This window comes from Echiichthys vipera (assembly GCF_963691815.1).
Source record: "Echiichthys vipera genome assembly, chromosome: 12".
Lineage (NCBI taxonomy): Eukaryota > Metazoa > Chordata > Actinopteri > Perciformes > Trachinidae > Echiichthys > Echiichthys vipera.
Genome location: NC_139837.1, coordinates 12,774,670 through 12,801,757, shown reverse-complemented (window position 1 = coordinate 12,801,757; position 27,088 = coordinate 12,774,670). Strand labels below are relative to the sequence as shown.

General features: G+C 38.8%; 2 protein-coding genes across 2 annotated transcripts in view; both read right to left on the bottom strand.

Moving 5' to 3' along the window:
- rcan3 (regulator of calcineurin 3) overlaps positions 1-11,749 on the bottom strand; it is a 37,584-nt gene extending 25,835 nt beyond the window's left edge. The window contains exon 1 of the mRNA XM_083924403.1: positions 11,534-11,749. Within this exon, the coding sequence (XP_083780529.1) occupies positions 11,534-11,743 (210 nt within the window). The 5' untranslated portion in view covers positions 11,744-11,749. The remainder of the gene's footprint in view (positions 1-11,533) is intronic.
- A 2,858-nt stretch (positions 11,750-14,607) lies between these two features.
- Positions 14,608-20,314, bottom strand: nipal3 (NIPA like domain containing 3). Its single transcript, XM_083924155.1, has 11 exons — positions 20,116-20,314; positions 19,729-19,797; positions 19,215-19,386; positions 18,980-19,039; positions 18,499-18,644; positions 17,355-17,451; positions 17,034-17,169; positions 16,761-16,849; positions 16,491-16,554; positions 16,027-16,121; positions 14,608-15,808 (listed from the first exon to the last, which is right to left on the bottom strand). The coding sequence occupies exons 1-11, from the start codon at positions 20,149-20,151 to the stop codon at positions 15,627-15,629; spliced, it is 1,146 nt and encodes a 381-aa protein (XP_083780281.1). The 5' UTR covers positions 20,152-20,314; the 3' UTR covers positions 14,608-15,626.
- Positions 20,315-27,088: the final 6,774 nt, after the last annotated feature.

Here is a 27,088-nt window from a genome sequence, read left to right as displayed (position 1 = left end):
CTTAAAATTGTGAATTAGTGGTCGAAATAACTAAAGAAGAATGGATAAATGGCTGAAATAGCTAAGGATTATGAATAGGTGGTTGAAATATTTATGGTTAAAATAATGAATAAAAGATGAAGACACACAGCTCCAAGTGCGTGAAGCAAACAGAACTTGTGTAAACCCTCCAAAAACATGGACGTTTCAATCGTATGAAAATAAACATTTGAACACTATCCAGGAATAATAGTGTTAAATAACAACCACATTCAAATTAAAACATGAACATTTTCATGATGGGTCCATCAGCTCATCTAATAAGGCTGTAGGGGCTCGTCTGAAGGGGAAAAAGTCTGAGAACCGCTGCTGTATAGCACTTGCCAAAGCGGTGCATTGGATGTTTACTTAAATGTTTTCAGTTATCACAGCACTCCTCTCATCCCTTTTGTCATGGCTGATAAGAAGGATGGATCGCTGTGGATGATGAAGCAGTTTTTTTCTCTCTGGCCTCATTCTGCGGCTCACCACCTCCTCCTCATTCTCAATTCTCTTCTCCTCATTCACAATTCTCTCTGTTAGATCTCACAGTCAAAACGCCCTGAACAAGACTCCATCTCAGAGAATTCAACACATCCTTTTTCCATTTCAAATAAGGGAGAGCGACTGCTCCTTTCTTACAAAATGCAGATAAATATAACATTTCAAATGCTGACACCTTGTCAGACGTGTTAATGACAGTATTGGTAGGCGTTTTACTTTAATATCAACACTTAGCCATTTCAAAAAAGGAGGATGTCACTCTTACAAATGGTTGAGATTTTATTTCTAGAATAAATGCAAATACTGATATGTATTCTTGCTGTATATGAGAATATTGGAAACTCTCTTGTCTGTGAAGTTGCATATTCTTTTGGGTTTAAAGTTTGCTGCATTATGCACATACAAATATCACAAGGAGATAAATATAATGGTTAGTTTAAGGAAATATACAGTATATGCAGCATCAATTCACAGATAAGGCACACATTATCAGCATAGTAGAAATCTATGATGCACTTTAGGGGATGAAAAGAAGAGGAGGCACAGAGGCAGCAGAGATGCTCAAAGGGGGAGACGCTGTGTCTTAGACCCACTGACGAGCAGAATTTGTATTCGGAAGTGGAGCTCTGCAGAGGAGCAGGAGGGAGGAAATCAGGGCAGTGGATCATCACGATGGGATGATATACGCATGCTTACACATACACACACACACACTAATGCACAAATCAAACAATGGAACACATAATCACAAGGACAAATGAAGAATTGCATGCAAATATATAATGCAGTTGCACTAGTGCATCTGTGAATCACACACACACACACACACACACACACACACACACACACACACACACACACACACACACACACACACACACACACACACACACACACACACACACACACACACACACACACACACACACACACACACACACACACACACACACACACACACACACACACACACACACACACACACACACACACACACACAGGGAAATCCAAAATAGAAATCCACAAAAACAGTTACATACATGTGTGATGTAACAGCAGGAGAATGGAAGGAATGACAATGAAAAAAAAACTTGGCCACTGCAGGCTGCGGGTGCTGCGAATCCTCATGATCTTCAACCTTTCGTTACATCAGGCTACCTCTCTTGGCCCAGCCAGTTCAACCCCTGGTGCCAACGCCAATGCAGCTGTTGTAATCTAGGCCAAGCTATTTATAAAGCAAGCAGCCAAGTACAGGCGCAGGGAGCCAGGGGGAGACAGAGGGATGGGAGGATAAAAGATTGTCTACAGGGCAAAGAGACAGATCTACAGAGTCTAGTGAGAGGGAGTGTGAAAATAGAAAGAGACACGGAAAGAGAGAGAGGGAGAGAGGTTCTGTCAGGTGAAAAGGACAGCATGAATACCCGAGCAGCAGACATCAGCCGATGAATGTAAATGACGAACACAAGTAGCCTCGATCAACTCTCCTTCAAAGCATGAATTGTGTTTTATCTGGTGGTTTGAATTCTGCAGACGAGCTGACAGGATTAAATGTGAGGGAGGAAGTGGTGCTGCTGACTGTGTGGCGTTAAGTGTGTTACGATGAAAAAATAAATGTTTTTCACAACTTCTGGCAATCAAGCTTTAATTAATAGTGATGGACAACTCCCAGAGGCCAGCTCTGACTGTTGCTCTTTTTTCCTAATGAACAAAAATGAGCCTGTTGTCATGGGAAATGTGTACACGCAACTGTAGAAGCAGGATGTTGAATACTCCTAGAAACTTACAGACTGTGACTGTGACTACGTGATCACGAGTTGTTAGAACAGTTTTAGTTATTTCAGCTGAGACATGTTGTCTGTGCCCTTTTCACTGGTTTTTAAAAATCTGATGACAGCTGTTGGTTGTGTGCTTATGTTGACAGCCCACAAATCTGGTAAAACTACACCCTCACAGTCCTAATAAAAGAGATTAGCTGAGTTTGTTTTCCAAATTTGGAATATGAATTAATTCATTTGTAGGATTATAGTGAAATATTTTAAGCTTTGAAAGTTTTCAGGGACTTGGATTTACATACTGAAATTCTGATGACTCCGGTAATTACTTGTCAAGCTGCAATGCTAAATAAAGCATGCTGAACTTTTGTAACATGGAGGTGCTTGGTATGGGTTTGATAGAAATGCTGATATTAAGAGATGTTTCATTCATTTTTCATGTGTAGTGTAGTCTGGTATTGGGTTATTGCCCAAAAGACCTAACAATAAAGATTATGGTGGCCATATTAGTTATTTGTTGAGTAGTTTTTGGATACAATGTTTTTGTAGGGTATGGTGGGGGCTTTTAGAAGGATATAAAAACTGCTGTAAGAATACATTACATCATTATGTAAATTAGTAAAAGAATAAAAAAATTAAAAGCTGCTTTATGCACTGTGTGCTTTTACAAACAGCAACGCCCTGTCCAAACATGGGAGCTGACAGCATAGTATGTTTCTGGTTCACAGCCCACATCTGGTGGGCCACCAGCAGCTGTTCAGTATTTTAACCCAGTCCAGCAGCTTAGGAGCTGGAGAGATGAGCTGCCGTACAGCCGTGTGAGCGGTAAGGGGAAGAGGAGGGGATGGACGGGGAAGCACAGAGTGGCACGTGCCGATGGTTCCACTGATTGCTTTGCTTTGAAATCAGGTCAAATCTTTGGATTGGTTCGGCAGACTCTCCGACATGCATGCAGGCCTCGCTGCTGCTAGAACACCAGACACAACAAAAAGGAAAAAGAAAAAAAACAGGCCAGGAACGACCAAGGTGGCTTGGACACAACACAGAGCTGAGAAGTGGGTGCCATTTTCTGAGGCAGACACACAAAGAGGTAGAAAGAAATTATAAGATTCTTCATTAGAGGATACCGAGCGCTCTATTCTTTCACCAATTTAAAGCCATGGGATCCTCATGGCCACTGTGATGAGAACAAGTAGTGGATGGGTGGCAAGCTATAGCAAAACTGCATGGAGCATCAAAAATATGAAAATGTAACTTATTTTCCTGCTTGTTTCAGGGATGTCCGGTACCACATTTGGTGACAATTGCTCAAAATTAGTGGGAGGAGTAGCGAAAAAATAAGATTTGTAAATAATTTAAAATAGTGGAGAATTGTAATTGGGCTAAATTCATCTGGACCCACAGAGTCCAGGTACAATTTTTCTCCTGAGACTTATGGTTCAAAAGTTACATTTGTTGGACAAAAAAACCCACCTTATTGTGAATTTGATCTATAGACTGTTTAAAAAATGGATGAAGCATCTCCGTCAAGGCCCGTTCTCTCAACTTGATCCAATCATATTCGGCTCTGGGAGTCGCCACCTTTTCAGATTTTGACTTTGCCTCAATTCCCCCTTACCAAAAAATGTATGTGACTTTGGGGGGAGGAGATACGTCCATCTGACTGACGTATACTGAATTATCAACATTAGCACCACCGCCCGGGAAACAAGCTAACACAACGCTTTCATAGATAAACGGGAGTGGGAGTCAATGTTGAGATTTTTTTCCGGGACCAGGAGCCTTTTTAAAAAATGTTATTTCGAGCGGAGATTACACCGGCCCCGCGAGTCACGTACAGGCACTCTTGTGTCAGTATAGTGGAAAACACAGCAGCTCGTGAAATCAAGTGTGGGCAGCCAGAATGTATTATCTATGATTTAAACTAATATTCAAAACAGTACCATACCCATAGAGTGTAAAACACTTCACGGCCAAAATCCTCCCGGTGCTCCAAATTAGCATCTAGTTTATGTGCCATCGATAGTAGGTTGACTTGCAAGTCACGGCGCAACTGCGGCTACTTAATTAGCATAACAGAGCTAACGTTAGCACGTTGTGTTTCTAAACCATCTGTTTGTACAGTCGATCGAAGAGCAAACCATCTTGTCACTTATGGTAACACCACCACACGAATAACCGCAGTCCAGGACAAGATGATGGAGTTAGCGTGCTAATCCTGACAACTAGCCTCCAAGGAGAAGTGAGGGCCAGCGGCTAACTGTCACTCAAGAGGTCGCGCCCTTTATTATTCATAAACTTTAACCTCCAACAAAACAAAAACTAGCCTGGTACAAAAAAAATCACCCCCCTAAGTGTTGTCGTGGAGATATGACCTAAGCACACAGACTAGAATGTTTTTTTGTAGCAGGTCTTAAACAGGTTTAATTATGCTGTGAAGCGTCCTGTTTAACATGGGGGGGTCAATGAGAAACTGCTCTATTGTGCAAACTACTCCTAATGGACACTCAGAGAACTGCAGTTTTTGGCACTTCCGTATTGGATCAACCAGGAAGTCGCTGTGTTGGGGGCTTGATTTGATCGCATTATCGGTTCTGGAAATATGCAAATTACACACACTAACATATGCACAGATTCCTTTTGTTATAGTTAAATGGTCCATACATAAACTAAGTAAAGAAGAAAAAAAGGTTTTCTATAGCTTCCGTATAGTATCTGTTCCAGACAACCAACAGGGACAGGCTGCCACACAGGCCAACAGATGTCATTAATTTGGGTATAGGCCGTCAAAGGGCAACATGATTGAGTCTGTGATTGGCAATGACAGTGAGACACACAAGGACACAAGCTTAAATGACAGAAAAGAAAAAAAGGGTAGCGAACAAATGAAAGATCTAAAGAAAAACAGGAACAAACAAGAACCAAAGCAAAACAAATTGAATCGGGGAGAGTCGCAAACATGATTCCTTTTTCCAGCTTACAACAACAGTGAAAAACTAAAAAAAATCAACAACATCAGACTGTCAATAGTCCTCCTTTTTGTGAAATAACAATCGGCAGAGATTGATTTGGATGCCTGTCACACCACTTCTCCCTCCTCGTAAATAACTCCAAGAAGTAGCCTCACAGGGGAACTCAAGAGCTACACAAGATTAAAACGTCAACAAGCCTCTGTAGGTAAAAAACAGAAAGGTAAAGGAAAACAAATAAGGACGGGACTTAAGCCAAACTGAAGCTACTTTTAGATGTGCAACACAGTCCAACCAACTGTGTAAATAAAAAACGTTTAAACAACAACAACACACACAACAAGACAGATAGATATATCCAAAAATGGACTGTTTTTTTAGATCCTCAGTGTGAGCAAGTAAACTTCCTATTGCTTGTAGGCCTATTTCAGCTCCTTAATTTTACACATTTTATAAAAGCAATCACCTGCAGAACATGTTTTTATTTCATGGACTGTAGGATGCCTGAATTCCAAGTGTGTGAGTCCAATTATACTTCAGTGAAATAAGAGATCTGTTCTGTTGTATTATGAACTGCTATTCTTGAAAGCGCCCACACAACGTTTCTTTTTTTAGACTGATTGAACCAGAAAATAATCTTGATTTAAATAGACTCACACAGGAGCACGACTAAGAACAAATAACACAGCAGCTTACATAGCATGCTAAATCTTTTAGTTTCATAATCAGCCCCTGTGTGGTAGGAGAGGGCGGGGTAAGATGAGTGGTCTCTTTTATCAAAGCAGCCGTACAAACCCAGTTGTGATCACACATCAAAGGGGAAAAATCTCTTTCCCTGGAGCTCCCATGCTGAAGGTGCGGGAGTGGTATGAGTATCAATATAAGAAAACAAAAAGTACAACCATTTCATCATGATGAGAATATCTTTACATAGATGCAGATATGTTTGAGGTTTAGAAAGTACAATATGATGTCATAGACTTTTGGAGAGAAAACAGAGACAAGTGGCAAATTGTCACTGTAAAATGAAAACACTGTCATCTTGTCAAATGTGAAAATACTTTGCCACCCTGAGTGCCACAACAGCTCAATCCAACAAAACTATGCTCTCCATTGTGTCTGCTTGACTTAAATTGCTTTTTTTCTGTTTGATGAATTAAGGCAAAACAAGCACACCAGGTCGGTGAGACATTCCCGGTCAGTGTACCAGGATAATATCCAGGCCACAGCAGGAGCAGGGGCCAGCGGCACTCACTCACTCTGCACTGCATCATGTCTGACCTTCAGCCTGCTAAGCACCCGCTGCCTCACGTTCACCCCCCCGGGTATGACACCCAAAAATAGACTGCAGTTTGACACATGCAAACATATCACTGACACGCGCATGCACATTGTATGTGCATACATTTTGTGTGCACATAAAAACACACGCACACGCGCACACACACACACACACTATACATCTCACTTTTCACATCCTCTGTCACGCTATCTTTAGTCCCCCGATGTGTTTCATTGCTCCACTCTGCTCTGGACTTGTGTTACTTTATCATCCGATATATACGAGTCACACTATCAAACACATTAGACTGAAGTGGGACAGCTGTATCCACTGAAGCAGTTTAACTTTTCACATACTTACAGCAGTCTATCACTGCTAAATGCATTTCTAACAGGTTGGACAATGTTTTAGGGCCTCTTGGGAAAATATGTTGGACAATTGTATATACTGCATGTCTCCCAGTTTTCTGCCTACAACCCAACAAAGTAGAGGTGAATGGAATTTCACTTTTGGTGCTTTAAAGCATTTTTTTATCTTTCTGGCATTATTACATTTTTCTTTTGTAATCTTAAAATGCTCCTAATAAGCGTATGGTACATTAAAATGTAAAAGAAATCCACCAGGTGTTGAGACTCCAAAATATTAAATTCTCATGTACAGTATTTTGGTCCAAATAAAATTATTTGCCAAGCTTCCTGCCGGTCATCTGTCTCTCCATTTCACTTGCGCTGCTCATGCTAGTGCCATGGGAAGTCCAATGTTTCGGACCTCCAACTAGGCAAGGTGCACTGGAATACCTGTCAAAGTGGAACCCCCTACTTGCAAATTCAAGTGGGTTGATCTCCCTCAAATTCGCTAGTCGGAGGTCTCTCCCTCACTGTACATGTCAGGAGAGGAGTGAGCGTCAGAGGTCAGGCAGGGGAAGGAGGAGGGACTTTGGAGGGAAGTGCTATGAGACATGCAAGAAAGGTAAGAATTACTTTAAGCTTTGAAAAATAAATACATAAATACAAAAAAATTGTACCGGTTACTCCATAAAAAACACTGTGGACTGTTTTCCACAAAAGTCCACAAATTTAAAAGTAAAAAGATTAAAATACTAAAGTTGGTCCAACAGTAAATTACACAACAGTTAGCCTACTTATGTATTAGCGCCACATTAGCTCTTAGACAGCTAATATAGGCTATCTTGGCAAGCTAACAAATTACAAATCAATAATCAATCCCAGAGGGTACGTTAAAGAATGCCTGTTAATATCTAATTGGTAACTACTCTAACAAAATGGTGGATGTAACATTGTCAGTTAAACTGCTAATAAAACCAAGTGCTAGCAGCAAAATAAACCAAATGCTGGCGTCAAGTGTTTGCTCATCAGATTCATGATGTTTGTAAAATACTCTTTGAAGAGATTGTTACTCATTTAAATTAATATCATGTTGATTTTAGACACTATTTTATCTAAACAAAGGTACTGTACATGTGCTTGTGTTAATTGGGAAAATGGTCTTGCCAAAATATATACATCTACATAATTTATCAAACAAAATTATTTTTGGTATTGGCACTAATGATAAATTTCCTCCAGCCCTATTGTTGAATCTTTAAATTGTCAGTTTCAATGCTGTTAGTATGTCAACTTAATTTCCTTCACCTCAATTCTATTGGGTTAGAAGCACATACTGTCACTTTACTTATGTTCATATGGTAAAACTGGTTAGGTGAGAGTGAGCACTTTACACCTCCAGAACACAGAGCAGCATTAGCACCCAATTGGAGGAATATTCACTAACATCAGAAAATCAAATGTGAAACATTGAAGTAACTCCAGAGTCTTGAGTATCCACTCACTTTTAGGTCTCTCTGAAGCTGCAGAGTGCTCTACTGTGTTCACCAGCTAATCACTAACTTGCCTATAAGCTATTTGGTACTGAGCAGGTAGGGTACAGGTAGGCTGTTTTGAACCAAAACAGTAGAGTTGTGGGTTGACGGTCACTGAAATGTTCTGCAGAGTTGAGAGGAACTGCTGGGTTTTTTACTTTGAGTTACCCCCTTAACATTACACGTAATAATTTGTTTATATAACAATCATTAATTTAGTTCAGCTTTAAGCTTTCATACTATAATAATACAGTGCAGCACCAGCATTTGCTTGGTATTGTATAAAGCTTGCAGCTGCCGCTTGCTTGATTGCACTAGTTATGGATTGAGGAGAGCTCCGTCTGACAGCAGCAGCGGCAACGATGAAAGCTTTGCTCTGTGCTGATTAGGCCTGGTATACACTGGGCACTATGAGGGACGACTTATAATGGCTTCTCTGACCTTTCTCTTGACAAGCACAGAAACCACTTTACCTTGTTACTTTGCACACGCACGCCTCTGCCTCTAACTCCCTCGCTCCTTGTGCACACTTGTTTTCCGTGGGGCTGTAGATAATGAATCATGTCAGAGTTAGAAGCCGCACTATTCACTCTATGCAATACCGTTAATCATATTTATATGTTGAATGTAGTTGATAATCCCTCAGGCCATAATGAGAAACAGTCTAATAAAATGAATCGGAGGTATAAGTGAATCAGCGTTTTCCAAGTCAAATTTGAAATGACTCAGTACATTTTCAGTGTAATTTAATTTGGGTCTGTGAAGTTTTCTTTTTGGTTTAGGTAAGAACAATATTTTAATTTTTTAATACAGCCCTGGACTTATTTCCATCATTGTCCAAAATGTTGACACAGTCACTGTATCACGATGGAGGAAAACAATGGGTATAATTTTTTCAGGGAAGTCAGGAAGGGAAATAAAATGTAGGATATAGTCACTGTGACTATTTCCAATGAATAACATATGTTTTTATCTTGAGATTAATACTAGTATTTCTTCAAACAACAGAAAAGACATTAGCATTTATCTAAAAGTCCTCCAAAATGCTTTGAAAAACAGCTAAATAGTCTTTGAGTGAGTCTTGGAGTGTGTCCAAACTTTTAACCTATTTGAGAGATTTAGCATAAAATAATTAGTGTGCCACTAGCCGGAACTTAAATGTTGCATTTGTAGTAATGACAAATAAAAAACAATACCTCTTTCATATCTTAACTGAGAGACCAATTATTTAGAAATCATTCAAATCATTACCTGTGGTGGCACAGCCCCGTTTTAATCATGCAAATTAATTTTAATTAGTAAATGAATAATAAACCCAGTCGTTTCAGGAGAGGTGGGCTGATCTGGACAGACCGGAACTGAACTTTCTGAAGAAACATAAAAGCTGGTTAGGGGAACAAAATACTGCAGATAAAAGTGTGCCACTAGGTTTTACGGTCCTTTCACTAATGCAGAAGAGAGGGAAGAGCTTTTATAGCTTACTAAGAGCTTCTTATAAATATGGGGGCACATCTCTCTCACTCTCTCGGCCTGTCTCTGTGTGTGTGTGTGTGTGTGTGTGTGTGTGTGTGTGTGTGTGTGTGTGTGTGTGTGTGTGTGTGTGTGTGTGTGTGTGTGTGTGTGTGTGTGTGTGTGTGTGTGTGTGTGTGTGTCTCTCTCTCTCTCTCTCGCTCAAAGAGCACAGTGTGATTACAGAAACAGCCCATCCTCCTGCATGCAAGCCTTTGAGAACAAAAACAGAAGGTAATGTCAGTGTTGGGAGGGAGCCAAGAGCCCAAAGACACAAAAATGTAGGTTGCCATGTCCCTGTTCTTCACTGAGGATGTAGACACTGGATATAGAGATGTCAAGTGTTTAGCTGTTAGAAATATACTGAAAATTTACTATTTTTGAAGTAGTGTGTGTGTATGTGTGCAAGCAAAAGGCACTGCTACGAGCCAAAAACAACCTCATAAAGTCCCTGTTTGTGCTTTGAAAATATCACACGCAACCGGTTTTCTATTTCATACCTCATCCCTTCCTGTCCTCGTTTTGAAAGTTTAAATAAATGTCAAAAGTTCTATTTTTAGTGCCGCTCATTTAATTGAACCATATGGAGAACAATCTATTGACATGCTCTGACTGAAGGGTGCGTGGGTGGCATTTCCACTTAAAAGCCGGAGTGTGAATCGTAATGAAGTGAGGCAAAATGAAAGGAAGGGAAAGGAGGGGGCAGACTCCATCGCTAGGAGCAATCGGTGTACAAACAGAGAACCCACAAAGCAAGGAGTGATTCATTTAAAGGGATTTTGCCAGATTTAGCCTCTCTGCTTTGCATTCATACACATAGAGGGGATAAATAAAGAACACTTAGGAGAGAGACCGAAGGGGGATATTTAAAGGACTGAGAAGAAAGTTAACAAGTGAGCAGAAACAGGAGAAACAATACTGTGAAGAAGATACATAATAGAGAGAGATGGATGATAGACTTGACAGACAATAAAGACTTAAAGAGAGAGAGATGTGAGGCATGCCAGCTGGATGGATGGAGGGATGGTAGGACAGTGTAATTGGATTAGAGGGGCAGAAAATTAAAAGTATTTGCTTTGTATCCTCCTCCAGCAAACAGAATCCAGTGATCCCAAGGGTTCCCGCTCTGAGGAGCCTGATAAAGCTGAGCACCGAGACTCTCCACAACATAGAGAAGTCTTATATCAGCATGTGTGTATATGGGCATTTGTATGAGGCCTGCTGGCACATCTTTGAGTATAAGTGAGCATGAATAACACACTGCATTAGGTGGAGGACGATCGAATAGATGATGGATTAAGGCTGAGTGTGACTCACAATTCATATTGTAATCCGCTGCCCTGCAGTTATGTTTATTGACAAGTGAATAACAGCATCAAGTGTGTGTGTGTGTGTGTGTGTGTGTCCCTGCAGTTGAGTATTCAACAGCGCAGCTGAGACCATGACAGAAGCGAAAAACTGCGGATGATATCGTGCATGTGTTACTAGGCTTTGAATCAGGCTGACACATTTAGCAGGATGATTCAAACATACACAGACTGACACACCAACACACACACCCACACACACACACACACAAAGTGAGTTTGCTTCTTCTCACCCTGTGTGCGTCTTCTTCGAATACGGCTTCATGGACATTGCACGCAAAGAGAGCAATGGGGAGGTCACTCAAATCCATCATCTCTTCCGCTGTGCCGTCCTGATCGGCCTCCCCAAACACCATTTCCTCTTCCTCCTCCTCGTCCTCCTCAGGATCGCTGCTGTAGGCCTCTGAGCCGTTGCTCCACGCCTTGGAGCTCTCTCGCAGCATGTTGAAGCCTTTTTCAGAATGCAGCTGACAGGCAGTAGGGGACTTCAGAGCCTGGGAACTGGAGAGAGGTGAGGTTAAGTGATTGAAAGTTGGAAGATAAGGTGAATATACTGGCTGGATGTTTGTGAAGTGTGCAGAGAATGAGGTGGAAGTGAAACACTGATCCATGGAGATTTGAAAGGTTGCACTTAAGTGTCTGTGATTATACCACAGAAGCTTTGGCATATCAAAGAGTGAAATGGAGAGGGCAAAGAAGAAAGGAGTGACATGAGAGGAAGATGAACAAGAGGAATGATGAGGCAACATAGAGGAAATAGGGGGAAGTTTCATGTCAGAATCTACTTGTATTGTAGGTCAGTATTCCCAAATAATATACTCTGGTCATGGTTTGATTATATCTGGTCACTTGCTGGTGGTAATGAGACAAAATGTCCACTTGTTTCCAATATGTATGTATGTACAGTATATATATATATATATACATATATATATATATATATATATATATATATATATATATATATATATATATATATATATATATATATATATATATATATATATATATGTCTGTATATATTTTTTAAATAGTCCATCTCAGTTTTCCCAAGTCCAAAGTGATCGTTTTCAACAATCCACAATCCAAATATGTTAAGTTCACTATCATAGAAGGATGAGAAAATCAGTTCATATTTAAGAGGCTAGAAGCTGTGACTTTTTCCTTCATATTTTCTCAAAGATGTTATCTGTCCTTTTCTAGATAAATCAGCTCCAATCGTTTTACAAATGATTCAAAAGGGAGGCACCACGTGGGAAAACATGCAAACACTGATTATAAAAAAAGAAAACATCATGGTTAAGCAAAGTCTGACCCTAATGTGAAACTTCCAACACTGTACTGTGGATAGAGTGCCATCTAGTGGGAGGATTTAACCGAATGAAGGTTATCGTTCATATTTTTACTATAAAATAACTGAAAATCAACACGAGCTCAAATAAACTGAGAGAAATGCGGACATCAAATATATACCAAAAACTATCCTATTGTCATTGAGTCTCTGAAGAACGACGTGCAAAAAGGGCACGCGAAGGCAACATCAATAACATCACAGGTCCACAGTCTAAATGGCCGTGGAGGCTCGAGACATCAACATTTCATCAACAAAAGGCTCGTTTGTCATAAAAGTAACAGTGTCTCACGTCGAAACACTTTGTTTTCGATGCCGAATGTTGTTAAATGTTACGAGAAAGACGGAGTTCACACGAAAGTTAGCACAGAGTCGTGGTTGCAAGCTAAGGGAGGAAGTTACTGTTTTCGTTTTCTTTTCTTGCCGGTTCAAACGCGAATTTCGTGTCTGTGTTACTCACCTCACTGCTGTCAGTGAACGCGGCAGAAAAGACACATTGCGAGGGGACTGAAAGCAGGGTTTTCAGGTGACTTTGTCAAACAGAATGAAGCTGCTCAGATGTGTTTGGGAGACTGCTGTCAGACGCGAGGGTGTTTTGTTATTACTGGATTATTGGACACCATCGGATGCAGCCTACTCCGGCGTCAGGGACCCGCAGGTGAGACCAATGAAATGCCGGCTGAGGCTCTCTGCGACCAATGAGGCTGCAGCAAGGGGGAGGATGCTCCGCTTCAAGATTGGTGGCGACCGAAAGTGGCACAAAAAGCTCTGCCGTGAAACTGCGCTTTAATTTGACAAGCAGCCAAACAGGCAGTCCGTGGGTCAATCAGCTGTTTCATCCACTGTGTGTGAAGACAATTCAGGTAGTCGCATCTCTACAGACATTTCATGTTTCTACATAGATTACTGTTAGTCCTCGGATCCACCTGTTGCACAAACAAAATAAGGTACTTAAATTGTGTGCAACACTGTAAAGTTGGATTTTAGGTTATTGATTTTTTTTGCCAAGTAACACGAGACAACATGGCGTCAAAAAGTGTTGTTTTATGGCCACAGAATAAACATCATAGCTTCCCATCATATACGTCTTAGGTTGTAATGGTGTGCAGTCCCTAAGGTTTACAGTGTTCACCGAAGACATACACAGGACAAAAAGCCAGGCCCAAGGTGGGGAGTGACATCCCTGTGATTTAAGTTTATTAACACAGAGAAAACAAAAGGTTGACCACTAGATCTCACCACCAGACGTGTTGCTTTGCAAACCTTGTGCACCTTCCTGCAAATAGACCCTTTTTCACAGCAGACATTTTGACTTTGCATAGCAGGAAAATCACAGGTGAGATTGATAACATTAAAGATGACTCCTTTTGTTCCATTTTGTAAGCTATTCTGGTGAACCAGCACACACCAGGACCTCCCTCCAGTGGAATGCATCTATAATTAACTATTAGATGCACCTGTGCTTTTCCTAACATGACAAAATGTCTGCTGTGAAAAATTTCTATTGTGACAAACCAAATACACCCGAACTGGGTTACATTAAGTTTATATGGGAAGATTGCATCCTATTAACAGTGGAACAGGTCTGACTTTAACAGCACCAGTTAAGTGTTCAAATTTCATTAGATGGCAGTTTTAATGAGACGGGCTCAGTTGACAAAACAAAACAAACCACAGGCTATATATACCAAACAAACTACACACTGAATACTGTGGAAAGGCTCTCTGCTTTATTAACACTGTAGAAATGCATTGCCACATATGTAGAGATGGAGAGTATCCGATGTATGCAGCCAGTCATTCATTCATTCATTCGTTATTATGAAGTATTTGATGATATCTAATCATATACCATGTATTCGCTTATTGCTGGATTATCTTTTAAGCTTGTAAAATAGTGATGAGAAGGTCACATCTGAAAAACATTGTAACACAACAACATTGTAATTTTGCAACAACTTCATACTTTGTTTTATTTCATCAGAAACTTCAAGGCATCAGGTTAAAGAGGCAACCAAATTCAAAATGTAGAATCATTTTTTTAAACTTACAGTGCACATTTAAATAGTTGTACAGTTCCCTTGTTATGTCAAGAGTTAAGTGGGAATGACATCCTTTTTTACTTGAGTCGTCGTCCAAAGTGTGTTTTAACAGATCACAGTTGCCCTTTTATAAGTGAGTTTATGGAACTACAGAACTTATATTAAGTATACAGTGATGCTTCACTCATCTACCTAGATTATCTACCACCTTACAGTAATTTATCCAGTGTACAGCTGCATTTTAAGGCACACTTAAAGCTAACTTGTAAATTAATAAATACAATAAATTAGAACACTTGCACCCACTGTTTGGTCACATCAAGAAAGGTAGTAATACAATAGAAATTGAACAAAACTTTGGAGTGAAAACTGCTCATATAAGAGAGTTAGAGGCAGATATTTCAAGACAAAATTCAGTTAATTGGCAAGTGTGCAGCTACATTACACTGTATAAGTTTGAGGAGTAACAATCCTCAGTGGAAGAACCGATCCCTGTATGTTCCCATTAATGAGCGAAAAAAATTGCTTAACAGTCATAAAAGCGTGTCCCTAACATCTCAGCTAACACAGGGTGGAGGCAGTTAGCTTCAAGGAACTACTCCCTCTTTGTCATATGAAGCCATGTTTGTAAATCCATTACATCATCCAGCAGCTTCAGGTGTCTTCCGTTGAGTTTTGGAATGATTAATACAGCTGAAATCTTCGCCAAAAAAAGGAATGTTTCTCAAGGTCACATTTTGGTTTAGAGATTTCAGAAAGGAAAGCATGTGGAGAGGAGGAGGAAGATTAAAACACCCAGTGGATATGCCCTGCTGGGCTGGAGGTTGGGCTTGTGTATATGTCAAAAGAACTGAACATACCCATCTTGGCTTTTTCAAGGTCCTTGAATGTTGTTATGGTTGAATGAAGGAAAGGAGAAAAAAATCCTCTGTTTTAATCTTTCTTTAGGTCTGACAGGCCATGAGATGCATCAGTGGATCTGACTGGTGGTTGTTCCGGGTTGACTGGTAGAGTAGCAGGAGCCACTCCATCATTGTTGACCAGAGCTCCATAAGAGAACGAGCCATTGGAGTCTGGCTGAACAACCAGGCCCTTGTCATGAATGGTCGGGACACCTGAAGATGAAAAGGACAGGTAGGATGAGACATACAAAGACATACAAAATGGTGTTTTTGTTATGGATCTTATATTTAGTTTTTAAAAGTAGACCAGGCAGGTTTAAACATTTAAAATGGTAACAAAAAAACAGTGTTATAAAATGTAAAATGTCATCATTTGAAGCCAAACCTTTTTCAGTTTCAATTTTCAGTACTTATGTAAAGTTTATACAAACCATTAGCCATATCCATCGTGACATATGGTTCAAAGGTCTTGGTCCTTTTCCTGTTTTTGGTGACGAGAAAGACCCCAAGAAGACTCAACGCAGCTCTGTACAAAGCACAAAATGTTTTTACATCTGAATGCAAGTCATCACGTATTTCAATGAAATGCCTGTTTTCTAGGTTGATTAGTGTTTGGCTGTAGCATTACAAATAGTGTAAGAAGGCTTTTTCACAGAAGACATATCGACTTGTAGTAGAAAAAGATAGGTGTTAGTCATAACAATAAAACTGGCTCCGTTCTATTCCCTTGTCCCTGTCCAAGACATGATGGTGTGACATGATACCAAGACCCTGAAACTGAAGCAGCTAGATTCAATTCAGCAATCATTATTTGTATTATTCACGCCTGTGCTTCTCCTAAGGTGACATGTCAAGATATCTTTGTCAGAAAGGCCTATGATGGACGATCACTCACCCCAACACATAAATGCAGATGTGAAGGACGTCTTCATTGTTAAATTCTAAGTAAAACACAGCGCCTGAAAACCAGAAAAGAAAAAAGATTTGACTCTAAAGGTGCGTAGCAGGAGCAAAGAATATGTTTTTAACTAACAACTAATCACGCTCCAGGGCACCACTCTTTTTTCTATTATGCCAGACAGTGATTTGCATACCCCGGTCAATCCAGCTCTGAGTAACTACCTGTCAAAACAGAAAATCAGCAGCAAAGAACCAGATAACTCACCAGCTACCACGGCAAAGAGAGTGGACAGGATGTAGTTGACACTGGCAATCAGAGAGGAGTCATACAGCTTACATGCTTGGGAGAGAAATCTAAAATGGCCAAACAAAAATAGCACAAAAATATATTGAAAGACCATGAGCTAATTTGGTTAATCTGTGAAGAATACAAACTTAAATAGCAAGCCAATGTTATTCCCAACATCACAACCTATAGTCAACTGCAGCCTCCATGGTTACCAGGTAATATATCCTCCTGGATGTTCCTGTCACTCACCTGGCCTGGAAGACAACTGAAGCCACCATGCACACAAACATGACACTGAAGATTGGGTAGTCGAGCTGCATGGCGCCCTCGATGGTGAGAACCAACATGCCTGACACCGCCTTCACTGCGATGACGGTGACCGAGCCTGTGCACCAACGTAATAAAGAAAAAAAGCAGTTAAATACAGAACAAACAAGAGATTAAAACTTGTTTCACCACATCTTAGGTGCCTGTTGACTGGCTGACATGGCAATGACTTCTAATAAAGTATGGTGATAGCTTGATTTTTAGACGGTATGAAATTGAGTGGCTTTGATGTCTTAGACTCACCCAGTAGAGCAACCAGCATCAGAATAATAACGAGGTAGTTAGCACTGCGCTGTTTGTAGAAGTACAAAAGCAGGCAGAACGTGATGATCTCCAGGAGCTGTCAATAAGGGGAATATCGCAACAGGGAACACCAAATTAATGTCAAATAAACAAAACAGGTGGCACTGCAGTCATTGTCAGATTAAAGCGAGATACAAACATTTATGACAACGCGGTTGGAGAGGGCTGGGAAACTGTTTAATGCAAGTTTGTGGAACATCATTTGTACCGCAAGGGGAAGAACAATATTTGCTTATGATTGAGACTGACAGGATTTTATGGTCATTTTTACTGCTGCAGCTTGTAGTGTTGTAAATTAAATATCCCACCAAGTGTCTCTCAGGCAGTGTTAACTATTGTCTACTTGTAAGCATGCAGTTGTCCAGTGTTTGGTGTGTTTTTTTTATGGTTCTAGAGACTTTTACCCTGTGGAAAATTAAATAATGATGCAGTGTTTGTGAGCGTAGAGGGAGTGACTATATATCTTCTTTATACCTCTGCAAGATGTCCTTAAATGTTATGGTAGATGACACATTCTGGTCATTAGGATTCCATCTAATATGACTCACTTGTACAAGTGCCTTTTGTTTACTGCCTGAATTCCCTGTACGTCAATTAAAACCCTGCAATAATTCGAGGGGAAGAGACACATAAAACAGGAGGGATTAACTTTGAAAGAGGAACAGCGGTCACAAATAGACCTTCACCAACACTGACTGAACCACACTGCCTCTTTTTCTTGAAAGACGACCACTGAGTTGATTAAAAACATTTGACAGTCTCTTGCAAAGGTAGAACATGAGTCACCAAACCTGTACTGCAGGGCTGTTCTGTTGCTTTTAAAGTGTTATATTGGCCGAATACAAATGCAGTGGTTGCAGTAGTTTTGTAGAAAATGCATTTTCTGCAACTTGTAAGGGAATTTTGTTAGACATTTTGTTTTTGTTCAGGGTATTCAATTTGTATATATTCAATATGTCACATTAGGGTTCTACACCTGAATCAATTGTTTTACATCTGGCCATTTGAATGCAGAGGTGAATTGAGTCAACTGTGTACTGAGCCTTGTGCTTCTGAACGTCTAAAGTAAATGAAAATATGTTACCAGATACAAGAGAACAGGCCATCCAACGAGGTGCTTCACAATGTTCTCCGCTTTGAGTTTTTCATGAGAGTTTGGTCCAAATGACACAAAGAGGTAGGTTCCTCCTACGGTTAGGATACAGCCCAGGAAGGACAGCCCATAGCGTTCTGAAATAAAATACAGTATAAAAAATTGCATGCATGCAGTTCCGGTTAAGTAGGAAACTTAAGACTTTTAATAAAACATGATTCACTTTTATAATTTCTCCCAAAATAACATATTCAATAAAATATGGACAAACTTGTTGACTGTTATTTCAGTCATCATACGCTAGAGATGAGCAGGCAGTATGTAGTTTGGCATGAGGCTGATAAACAATTTACATACAATGGCACATACTATGTTATTTGCATGCAAGTGTCTTCGGTCTCTCACACTCACACACGCACGCACACACGCACACACTCACACACACACTCACACACACGCAAGCTGAACTTACTTGCAAACTCCTTTGGCTTCGATTTCTCGCGCAGAAAAATAAGCCCCAAAATTGAGCTTGCTGAAAAACAAAAAGTAAAGCAAGACGTTAATACAAATTTTCGTTTAATTTCATTTTAATTTGTTTTACGTATGTATCCGAGACTGCCAATATCTATTTCTCTGGCTTGTTTTCACAATCATTATGTCAATGGAACATCTACTACTAAAATATATATCAGGGAACAATTACTCACTAAGGACAGACACAGCATTTAGAGGTGCTACGAGGGCGAGGGGGGCGAAAGCATAAGAAACAAAGTTGGCTCCCTCCCCAAGACATGTCAGCACAAAACCGCACCACCAGGTTTTAGTGCGGTAGAAGGCACGCGGGTCCTTTTTCCCTGCTAGCGTCAGGTGGCTGTATTTCTGGAAGTGAAAGGTGTGCAGGTATCAGTGACTTGCCTAAACACACAGTACACTTAACATAACCAAAGCAAACATATAGAGTCAACCAAACATGACGGGGGGGGGGGTTCTGTAGAGATATTGTAAATTAGATGTACAAACAGGATGGACAATAGGGACAAAATCAAAGACTTGTTGTAGCTGAACATTATTCCATCTGTACAAGTTTAAATTGAAGGCTGATATTGGTGTTAGCCCAGCTGTAAAGGGTTCTCATAAGGTCACTATAGGGCTATTTTGACACAGAGCATAATACGAATACAATTTAAGCACATTTAAGGATGCGTTTGAGGCGGTCTGTACCTGAATACTTAAGGAGATGCTGACAAGCACATTTCCAAAAATAGCAAGTAAAGTCCCAATGAGATTGTCCTAGAGAAGAAAGACAAAAACATGTATTACATTTGAGTTACGTTGAATGCAATGATACAAACTATACGTAACACTTAGTTGTAACTTAGCTTTGCAGCGTTAACTTACTGTAGGCTTTGTATTTACATCCCATCAACATCTAACTTACAGAAGCTACTCTATGGTATCTTCAAAGTTTTGTTACAATAGGAAAGGATTAGTCGTGAAAAGACAACCTAATGCAAATAGATACAACTTAAATACACACGTTGTAACATCTGAACAGGAAGAAAAAGTTAGAGTATGTTTTTTTACAGACGCGTACGTCAAGTGTCTCACCGTGTAGGAGCCTCCGTCGGCTCTGCTGAGATCCATCCTGTTCGCCTGCGGAGGCAATTTAATGATCACCAGCAGGAGCCACACATTCAAATACCCGACACTTCATCTCGTCGCTGTTGCTTTATGTGTTCGTGACTCATATTTTGGGAGTTTTTCTGGTATTACGCTGAGGAAGACACCGGCGTTGGGACAACGAGCATCTCACTTCCGGATTGAGTCCACCTGTTTCAGGCGACGCCTCGACGCGCGACGTTTACGTTGGAATCACGTGACCAAGGACAGTGACGAGTTCTTTATTATGGTTTTTATTTACAAAATGTGAAATGTAAAACCCAAACCTCACTTTAATGTGTTCAAATGTGTGTCATATGTTAAGATGATTATTTAATCAAAAAAGCCTTTAGAACTATACGATTGTGCTCTCTATTTAATATTTTCACTTAATTTATTTTCTATTATTTTATGACCCCTGGCATGTTTTATGCATAGACTGTATAAATTATATACTTTTGCCACAGATTTATAGGCAGCCTCAAAACTGTCCTGATTTAAACCTACATTTGTAAACATTATTTACAGTCATATGTTTTTGGTGTCATCAGAAAGAGCAGTTTTTATTTCGGACATAGTTTCTTTTGCCTTATCCCTTTCTTTTATATTATACAGTCTATGGTTTATGTTATGTTTGATTTCTGTCTTTTGCTTTTATATTCCTTTTTTTATTCCTGTATTTTTTGTCCTGTATTATCTGCTTAAAAATAAGTGATGTATTATCGTTTTTTTCTCATATTTGTAATGCATTCTAAGTTTAAATAAAATAATAGAAAAAATAATAAATAAATAAAATAAAATAAAAACTACAACGGATGTTCAACTTTGAAGTGGACCCTTGTACCTTTTGTAATTTGACAGATGGAACATTGGGATGTGTTTTTCTCATCCCCTGTGTCAGATTTTGGTTATATATATTGAAAAAAAATGGATATCACTTAAAATTGACGTTCCCACTTTCCACATTTTTCGTTTTTTTTATATGGATAATTTAAAGTAATTTAGTCCTGATTAATATGATCATTTGTATGACCGTATTCACTCTAGCAAATGGAGAAACAGTGAGCCACCCTTGGTCTGTTTCATAATTTATTTCAAATCATTTTTCTCTGCACTTAAAATAATGCACTCCAGTCAAATGGTAAAGTTTATATATATATATATATATATATATATATATATATATATATATATATATATATATATATACACACATATGTATATGTGTGCATATATCTCTTTTGCTGTTGTTTTGATCTATGTCCTTATTGCCGAAGCCTCTGCTCCCCTGTTTGTTATGCCAAGCTTAAAAAATGTGTTACATGTCTGTGTTTTAAACCCCCCTGCAAATATCCCCCCTAAAAATAAAAATAATATACAGGTAGCTCGTGTTTGTGTTGCTCCTTTTCTAAGACTAAAAAAGAAGAATTTACTTACAAATGTACTCTTTGAACTTTAATGTATTTCCTATCGTTTACTGTAGCCTGCAGTACCACTTGAGGGCAATAGGCTGTGTTATTGAGCTGGTATTGACATAGAAAATAGGTATTGATCCAAGAGCATTTAGTCCTGAGAAGGAAGATAATGATACATTTACTTAGTACTCAAATGACAATAATTCTTGGGTCCAGGACATATCCAAACCTCATTATTTAGAATTTATTGATAATACCAAAAATACAAATAAAAAGCTTTCAATGGTTTTCCAACCAGACTTCATGTTCCTAAATAAGGTGAAACAGGGTATTTCTTCACATTCATCTCTTTAAAAAAAACAAAAAAACTTTCTCTGACTGTATGAGTGAGAATAATAAAAGAACTATCTCACCACTTATTATCCTGACTAACACTAATGGTATGTCTTCTCTTTGTGTCATTGCAGCATTGAAGGAGGGACACAGTACGTCAGCAACAGTGTTTCTATAACAGGAGCTGTGGAAACGAAGGTAGGTCAGTGAAGTGTCTTTTCTCTTATTTCTCCCATATTTCTAAAGCAGACAGAAATCATTTGGACAGCTGACGAATCATTGCTTCCTTACGCAATATTGGCAATAAATATGACAAAGTGCAATAGCTGTTTTGAGCAGAGGTTTAAGTTCTCCATGTATCACTGCTTGGTGAAAATTAACGTTAACTACCTGACACCTTAAATGTGTATTTCATTTATATTATTCTAGTCCAGTCTCATATGGGAACTTAATATGGGACAAAAGTAGCTCTTTGATGTTTCAACAAATACTCGAAAATAAAATGAGCTCTTCACATTTTATTTGGTAACCAGCAGAGGGCGTGAAACACCACAGCTGGCAGGAAGACATCCAAATTCTCCTTTGTCATTTGGTGTCCTGCTGTGCATGTTCTTCAAGGTGAATGCAGTTCGATTTTTAAAATAAATGGTATACAGAGATCTGTAATTCATAATTGCATCATGGAGCTGATTTAATTATATAGTAGAGTACTTCTGTAAAGGCAGAGCTTGGCATGTTTATTTGTACAGCATCTCTCAACAACAAGGCAATCAAAAGTGCTTTTCATTAGACATAAAAGGCATTAAGACAAGATATAGGTATAAGAAACACAAGGCAATTTAAAAAAACAAGTATAAACAGGCCTTAAAAAAGAGTCCAACAAATATAGGCTACAAATGAGCTAAAATAGAATAAAACAGATTGAACAGTTATACAAATGAGAGTGCAGCGACAGTGCACAAGATATGAATAAATTCTCGTTTGAATATTTGCTACTACCACCAAGATCTGCACCTTGTCCTCATTCCTGTGACTGTCGTTTATTAAATTCATTTGATAAATGACAGTCACAAACCTAAAAGTCTTAAGCTATGATTTAAAAGAACTGAGGGTTTTAGCAGATTTTATTTCAGGTATATGTGCATAAAAACTGCTGCTTCTCCACGTTTAGTTTTGACGGGGGGCAGTAAGCAGACCACACGATCAGAGCAGTCTGGACGGTTTATAACAGAGCAGCAGCTCAGAAATGTACTTTGGCCCTGAACCATTAAGTGCTTTATACTGTACACCAGCAGAAGAAATCGTCTTTTTTAAAACATAATTTCTGCCCCGCAGCACCTGTTACAGTTTAATGTCCTGCGCGACTTGTTGGAATGAGACGTGGCGTTATGGGCTGTAGACTTTACAGACACTGATTATAGCTCCCAGTCTTTTGGTTTGGGGGTGGGGTGGCAGCGAACAGGTGCTTCTTCCTCAGGGTGTTAACAGGTGTGTGGAGGCATGCAGGTGAATGTCTTTTTCCACTGTATTACATCATACAATGTAGGATTATGCTATTTAAGTTGAAGACCTCTCAAATGTCCTTAATATCAAAGTGTTTTCAGGATCTTGATAGCATTAACCCCATATACAGCTATTAACTAATTTTTTGCTTTTGAGTTAAACCCATAACTTGATAAATTGATTAACATTCAGGTTTTTTTAACAAAATAATTTTCTCTGATTTCTTTTTTGTTTAAGTTTAATTTAGCAATTCAGTTTAAATGCAGAACTTCTGATGATAACACTTAAATTACCAATGACCAATGTAATAAATAATTCTATAAGGGATTTTTAAAAAACATGTTAAATATATAAAAGAAACTGCAACATATGGGAAAAGTAAAGTGCTCCCACTATAAAACTGCAGACACATCTAAAGCATCAGCAGCATACTGATGTCTTGTAATTTTAAAGTCACTTCAGTATCATTTCTTTTGTTTTTATCAATAAAAAACGTGTTTATGATGGATTACGTGTAATGCATTGAAACAATCCATTGCTTTACGAGACTATTAGAAACATCAAAAACCCATTTGAAAGCCTCTTTCATGTTTTTTCTAATGCAATTGACGGACAAACATCATCATAGGAACATCAATAAATTACATTTGATGTGCTTTTATGTCATTAAATATGCAAATGCTCCAAAAAAACACATCTATTTTGAGTAATTATCATTCCCTCACACTGCTTATATGCGCAATTATGACTGTTAATCATGCCCCATCAAGCTGACAGTTGAATGAGTTTTAATCACAAGTTGCAGGAGTTTTGTTATTGACTTGAGTTCCTGCTAGAAGTCTTGGCAAGCAAAGGTGTGTCCCTTTCACAGGGCACCGGGTCTTCCTGCATAGTGGACAGACCTGTTCACTGACACCTCTGTCTGTCTGTGTATGTGTGTGTATGTGTGTGTATGTGTGTGTGTGGACCTGAATGAATGGATTTGAATGGATTAGACCGGTGTGTGGACGGATTAATTAGTGGAAGAAACAAACGCAGCAATCCAAAAATGCAGCAAAGGTGCCCTTGCGTGCCCCTATGGTAGATAAAACACCATAAAATGCATGTCTTCTAAGGTGGTTTAATGTAATAATAATACAAAAATAAAATATAGTAAATTAAAATGTAATGTAGTACATTAACAGATACCCTTCCAGTTGAGGAACACGATGCAGTGGCATATATACTAGAAAACACAGTGCATGCTGGTGCCCTTTTTATTTGCCCCTGCCCCTAATACAGCCTGATAGCGCCACTGTCTTCCAATGTCTTGTTTTGTCTTGATTCTATTTTATTATAAATGAATCTACTTATTATTATCTTGACTAGTAAATAAATCCTTTTGTCTACAAAATGTCAGCGAACGTCTGTTAAAGTTACTCAGAGCCCATGAGAGCTTTACGTTTGCTTTGCCATTTATGAACAGATGATCAAGAAAATCAGACAGTATTCATGTTCGAGAAGCAGCATCAAGTGAATTTAAGATATTTTTTACTAAGAAAATAATATGTCAACAATTAACAGTTGTCAAAATTGTAGCTACTAAAACAACTAGTGATTGAATTGACAAACTGTTTAAGTTGTAAGCATCCAAAAGGTCTACAACCCACCTTCCCTCTGTGCCTCATGCAAGGTAGAGGTCATAGAACATTGAGACACAGGCTTTTTGTAATAGGTTGAGGTTGCTTTTGTATTCCTTTATTAACCAGGGACAAGAAACTTCTAAAGCACCCTATGATTTATATTTCTCACCTTGAACTCCCTTTGTCGACAAAAAGGAAGGTTATTCTCGACAGATATATATTTTAGAACTACTTTCTGTTTACAATCAATAAGATATCTTTTGTTTCTTTCTCTTCGACTTGTGATGCGTGGGCGCCATCCACCATCTCCATAGGAATGCAGGAACGTTAGCGGTAAGCACGGCAGTGTGTATTTAATAACTGACAGGTCTGTTTTAAAAACCAAACGAACCAGCATCCACTGTAATGACTGAAGAATGCGTGTACGTTAGGTAGGAACAGGGAAAGAAGGGGATGTATTCATCAGTATATGGCACTATGCAACAGGAAGTCATTTCTCCATGAGGTGATACTCCAACTTGTGAAGGAATGTTAACACGTTATAAAGTGGTAGTGGAAGAGCAGGCTTTTCCTAGATCCTCTGCAGGTCCAAGCTTGTCGAGAACATTTCTAGCAATGACTCCTAAGTGACAATGACAACATTATAAATAAAGGCTGGATTAAATATTTGAGTATAATTAAGCACAAGATGTGACTGTGGGCGTAATACTGATTGCGTTACCAAATCATCTTACTATTGTAATTTTTGGGCATCCCTCCAGAACTCTGGTTTCGATGGCATTGTGTGTGTGCTTTTACTAACAAACAGGATGAATACGTGTGTGACAAAAGAAAATCGCAATCTTTCAGTCACAATAATAACACGGATATCGTACTTAAAAATAAGTAGCCAGCAGTGAGAGAAGGTTATTTCATTATTATTCCTGCTTCACCAGATGAGTATCTGGAGTCTCCATTGGGCCCATGGCTGGGAAGGAAATTTAATTATTTTAAAATTTCATCAGAGCACTCACACTTAACTTTTTAAAATCACTTTTTGTTCATGCTAGTGACACAGTTATTCCTTAATAACCATCTAAAGCACAGTTTCTATTGTCAGATTAAAGGTGCACTTTAATTTATTCATATTAAGAGATCTTTACATTATTAAATTTAAACTATTGTCTACTTTCATGTCAATCCCCACCTTTTTTCAAAATATCTCTTTTAATCCCTTTTTTCAAATGTTCCGACAGATTTGTGTAGGAAGCAAACGGAGATAATAATCTAATCAACCGAACTGTGTCCAGTCTTACCTCCTGATGGCCCTGTGCATACCCAGCTGAGTCGTTTGTTATTCTACGTGTGTCATCCTGGCTATTATGTGTGTGAGGAGAATTACAGTGTGCTAATGTCAGTAATTAGGGATTTCTTTTCCATGCACACGACTGAGAGGACACAAAGGCTGTAAATGACGTTAATGCCTCGACTCAATTGAAGATCGTGTCTGATGGAGTGGAATTTCTGAATAATGAGGGTACGAATATAGATCATACAGTATATGGTCCTTTTGGTTGTTGTTACATCATACAGCCATTCCTATAATGCACCGATAAGAAACTGATTGTGGTCTGTTGTTGTCCCTATTCCTCTTTAAAGCCCTCTGAAGTCAATTTTGATTTTAGGGCATATTGACTGACAAGCTATGTTTTTTTTAATTTTATAGTCATATCGCCGATTAAATTGTCTTAATAAAATAAAACTAAATTAAAAGTTGTATATATTATAATAATATATATATATATATATATATATACATATATATATAATCATATATTATATATTGTATGAAGTAATTTGCGCTTTAATAAAAATTAGTTATTGACTTATTGAAGTATTTCTGATACTGCTGAAAAGTTCCAGAAATTTGACAACATATTTGTGTCATGACACATTATGACTCAAGGCTTCAGTGGAGCATGATTTTAAACGATCTCTTGACAGTCTTACGTTATATTGCTTCATGAGGCATTATGACAAAGCAATTGCTGCTTTTACTTCCGATTACCA

Coding starts and splice junctions, on each gene's coding strand:
- nipal3 (XM_083924155.1), bottom strand. CDS start 20,151: ATGGATCTCAGCAGAGCCGACGGAGGCTCCTACACG. Junction 19,040..19,214: donor AAATGCTGTGTCTGTCCTTA/GTGAGTAATTGT, acceptor TTTGTTTTTCAG/CAAGCTCAATTTTGGGGCTT. Junction 16,555..16,760: donor TCTCTTTGCCGTGGTAGCTG/GTGAGTTATCTG, acceptor TCTGGTTTTCAG/GCGCTGTGTTTTACTTAGAA.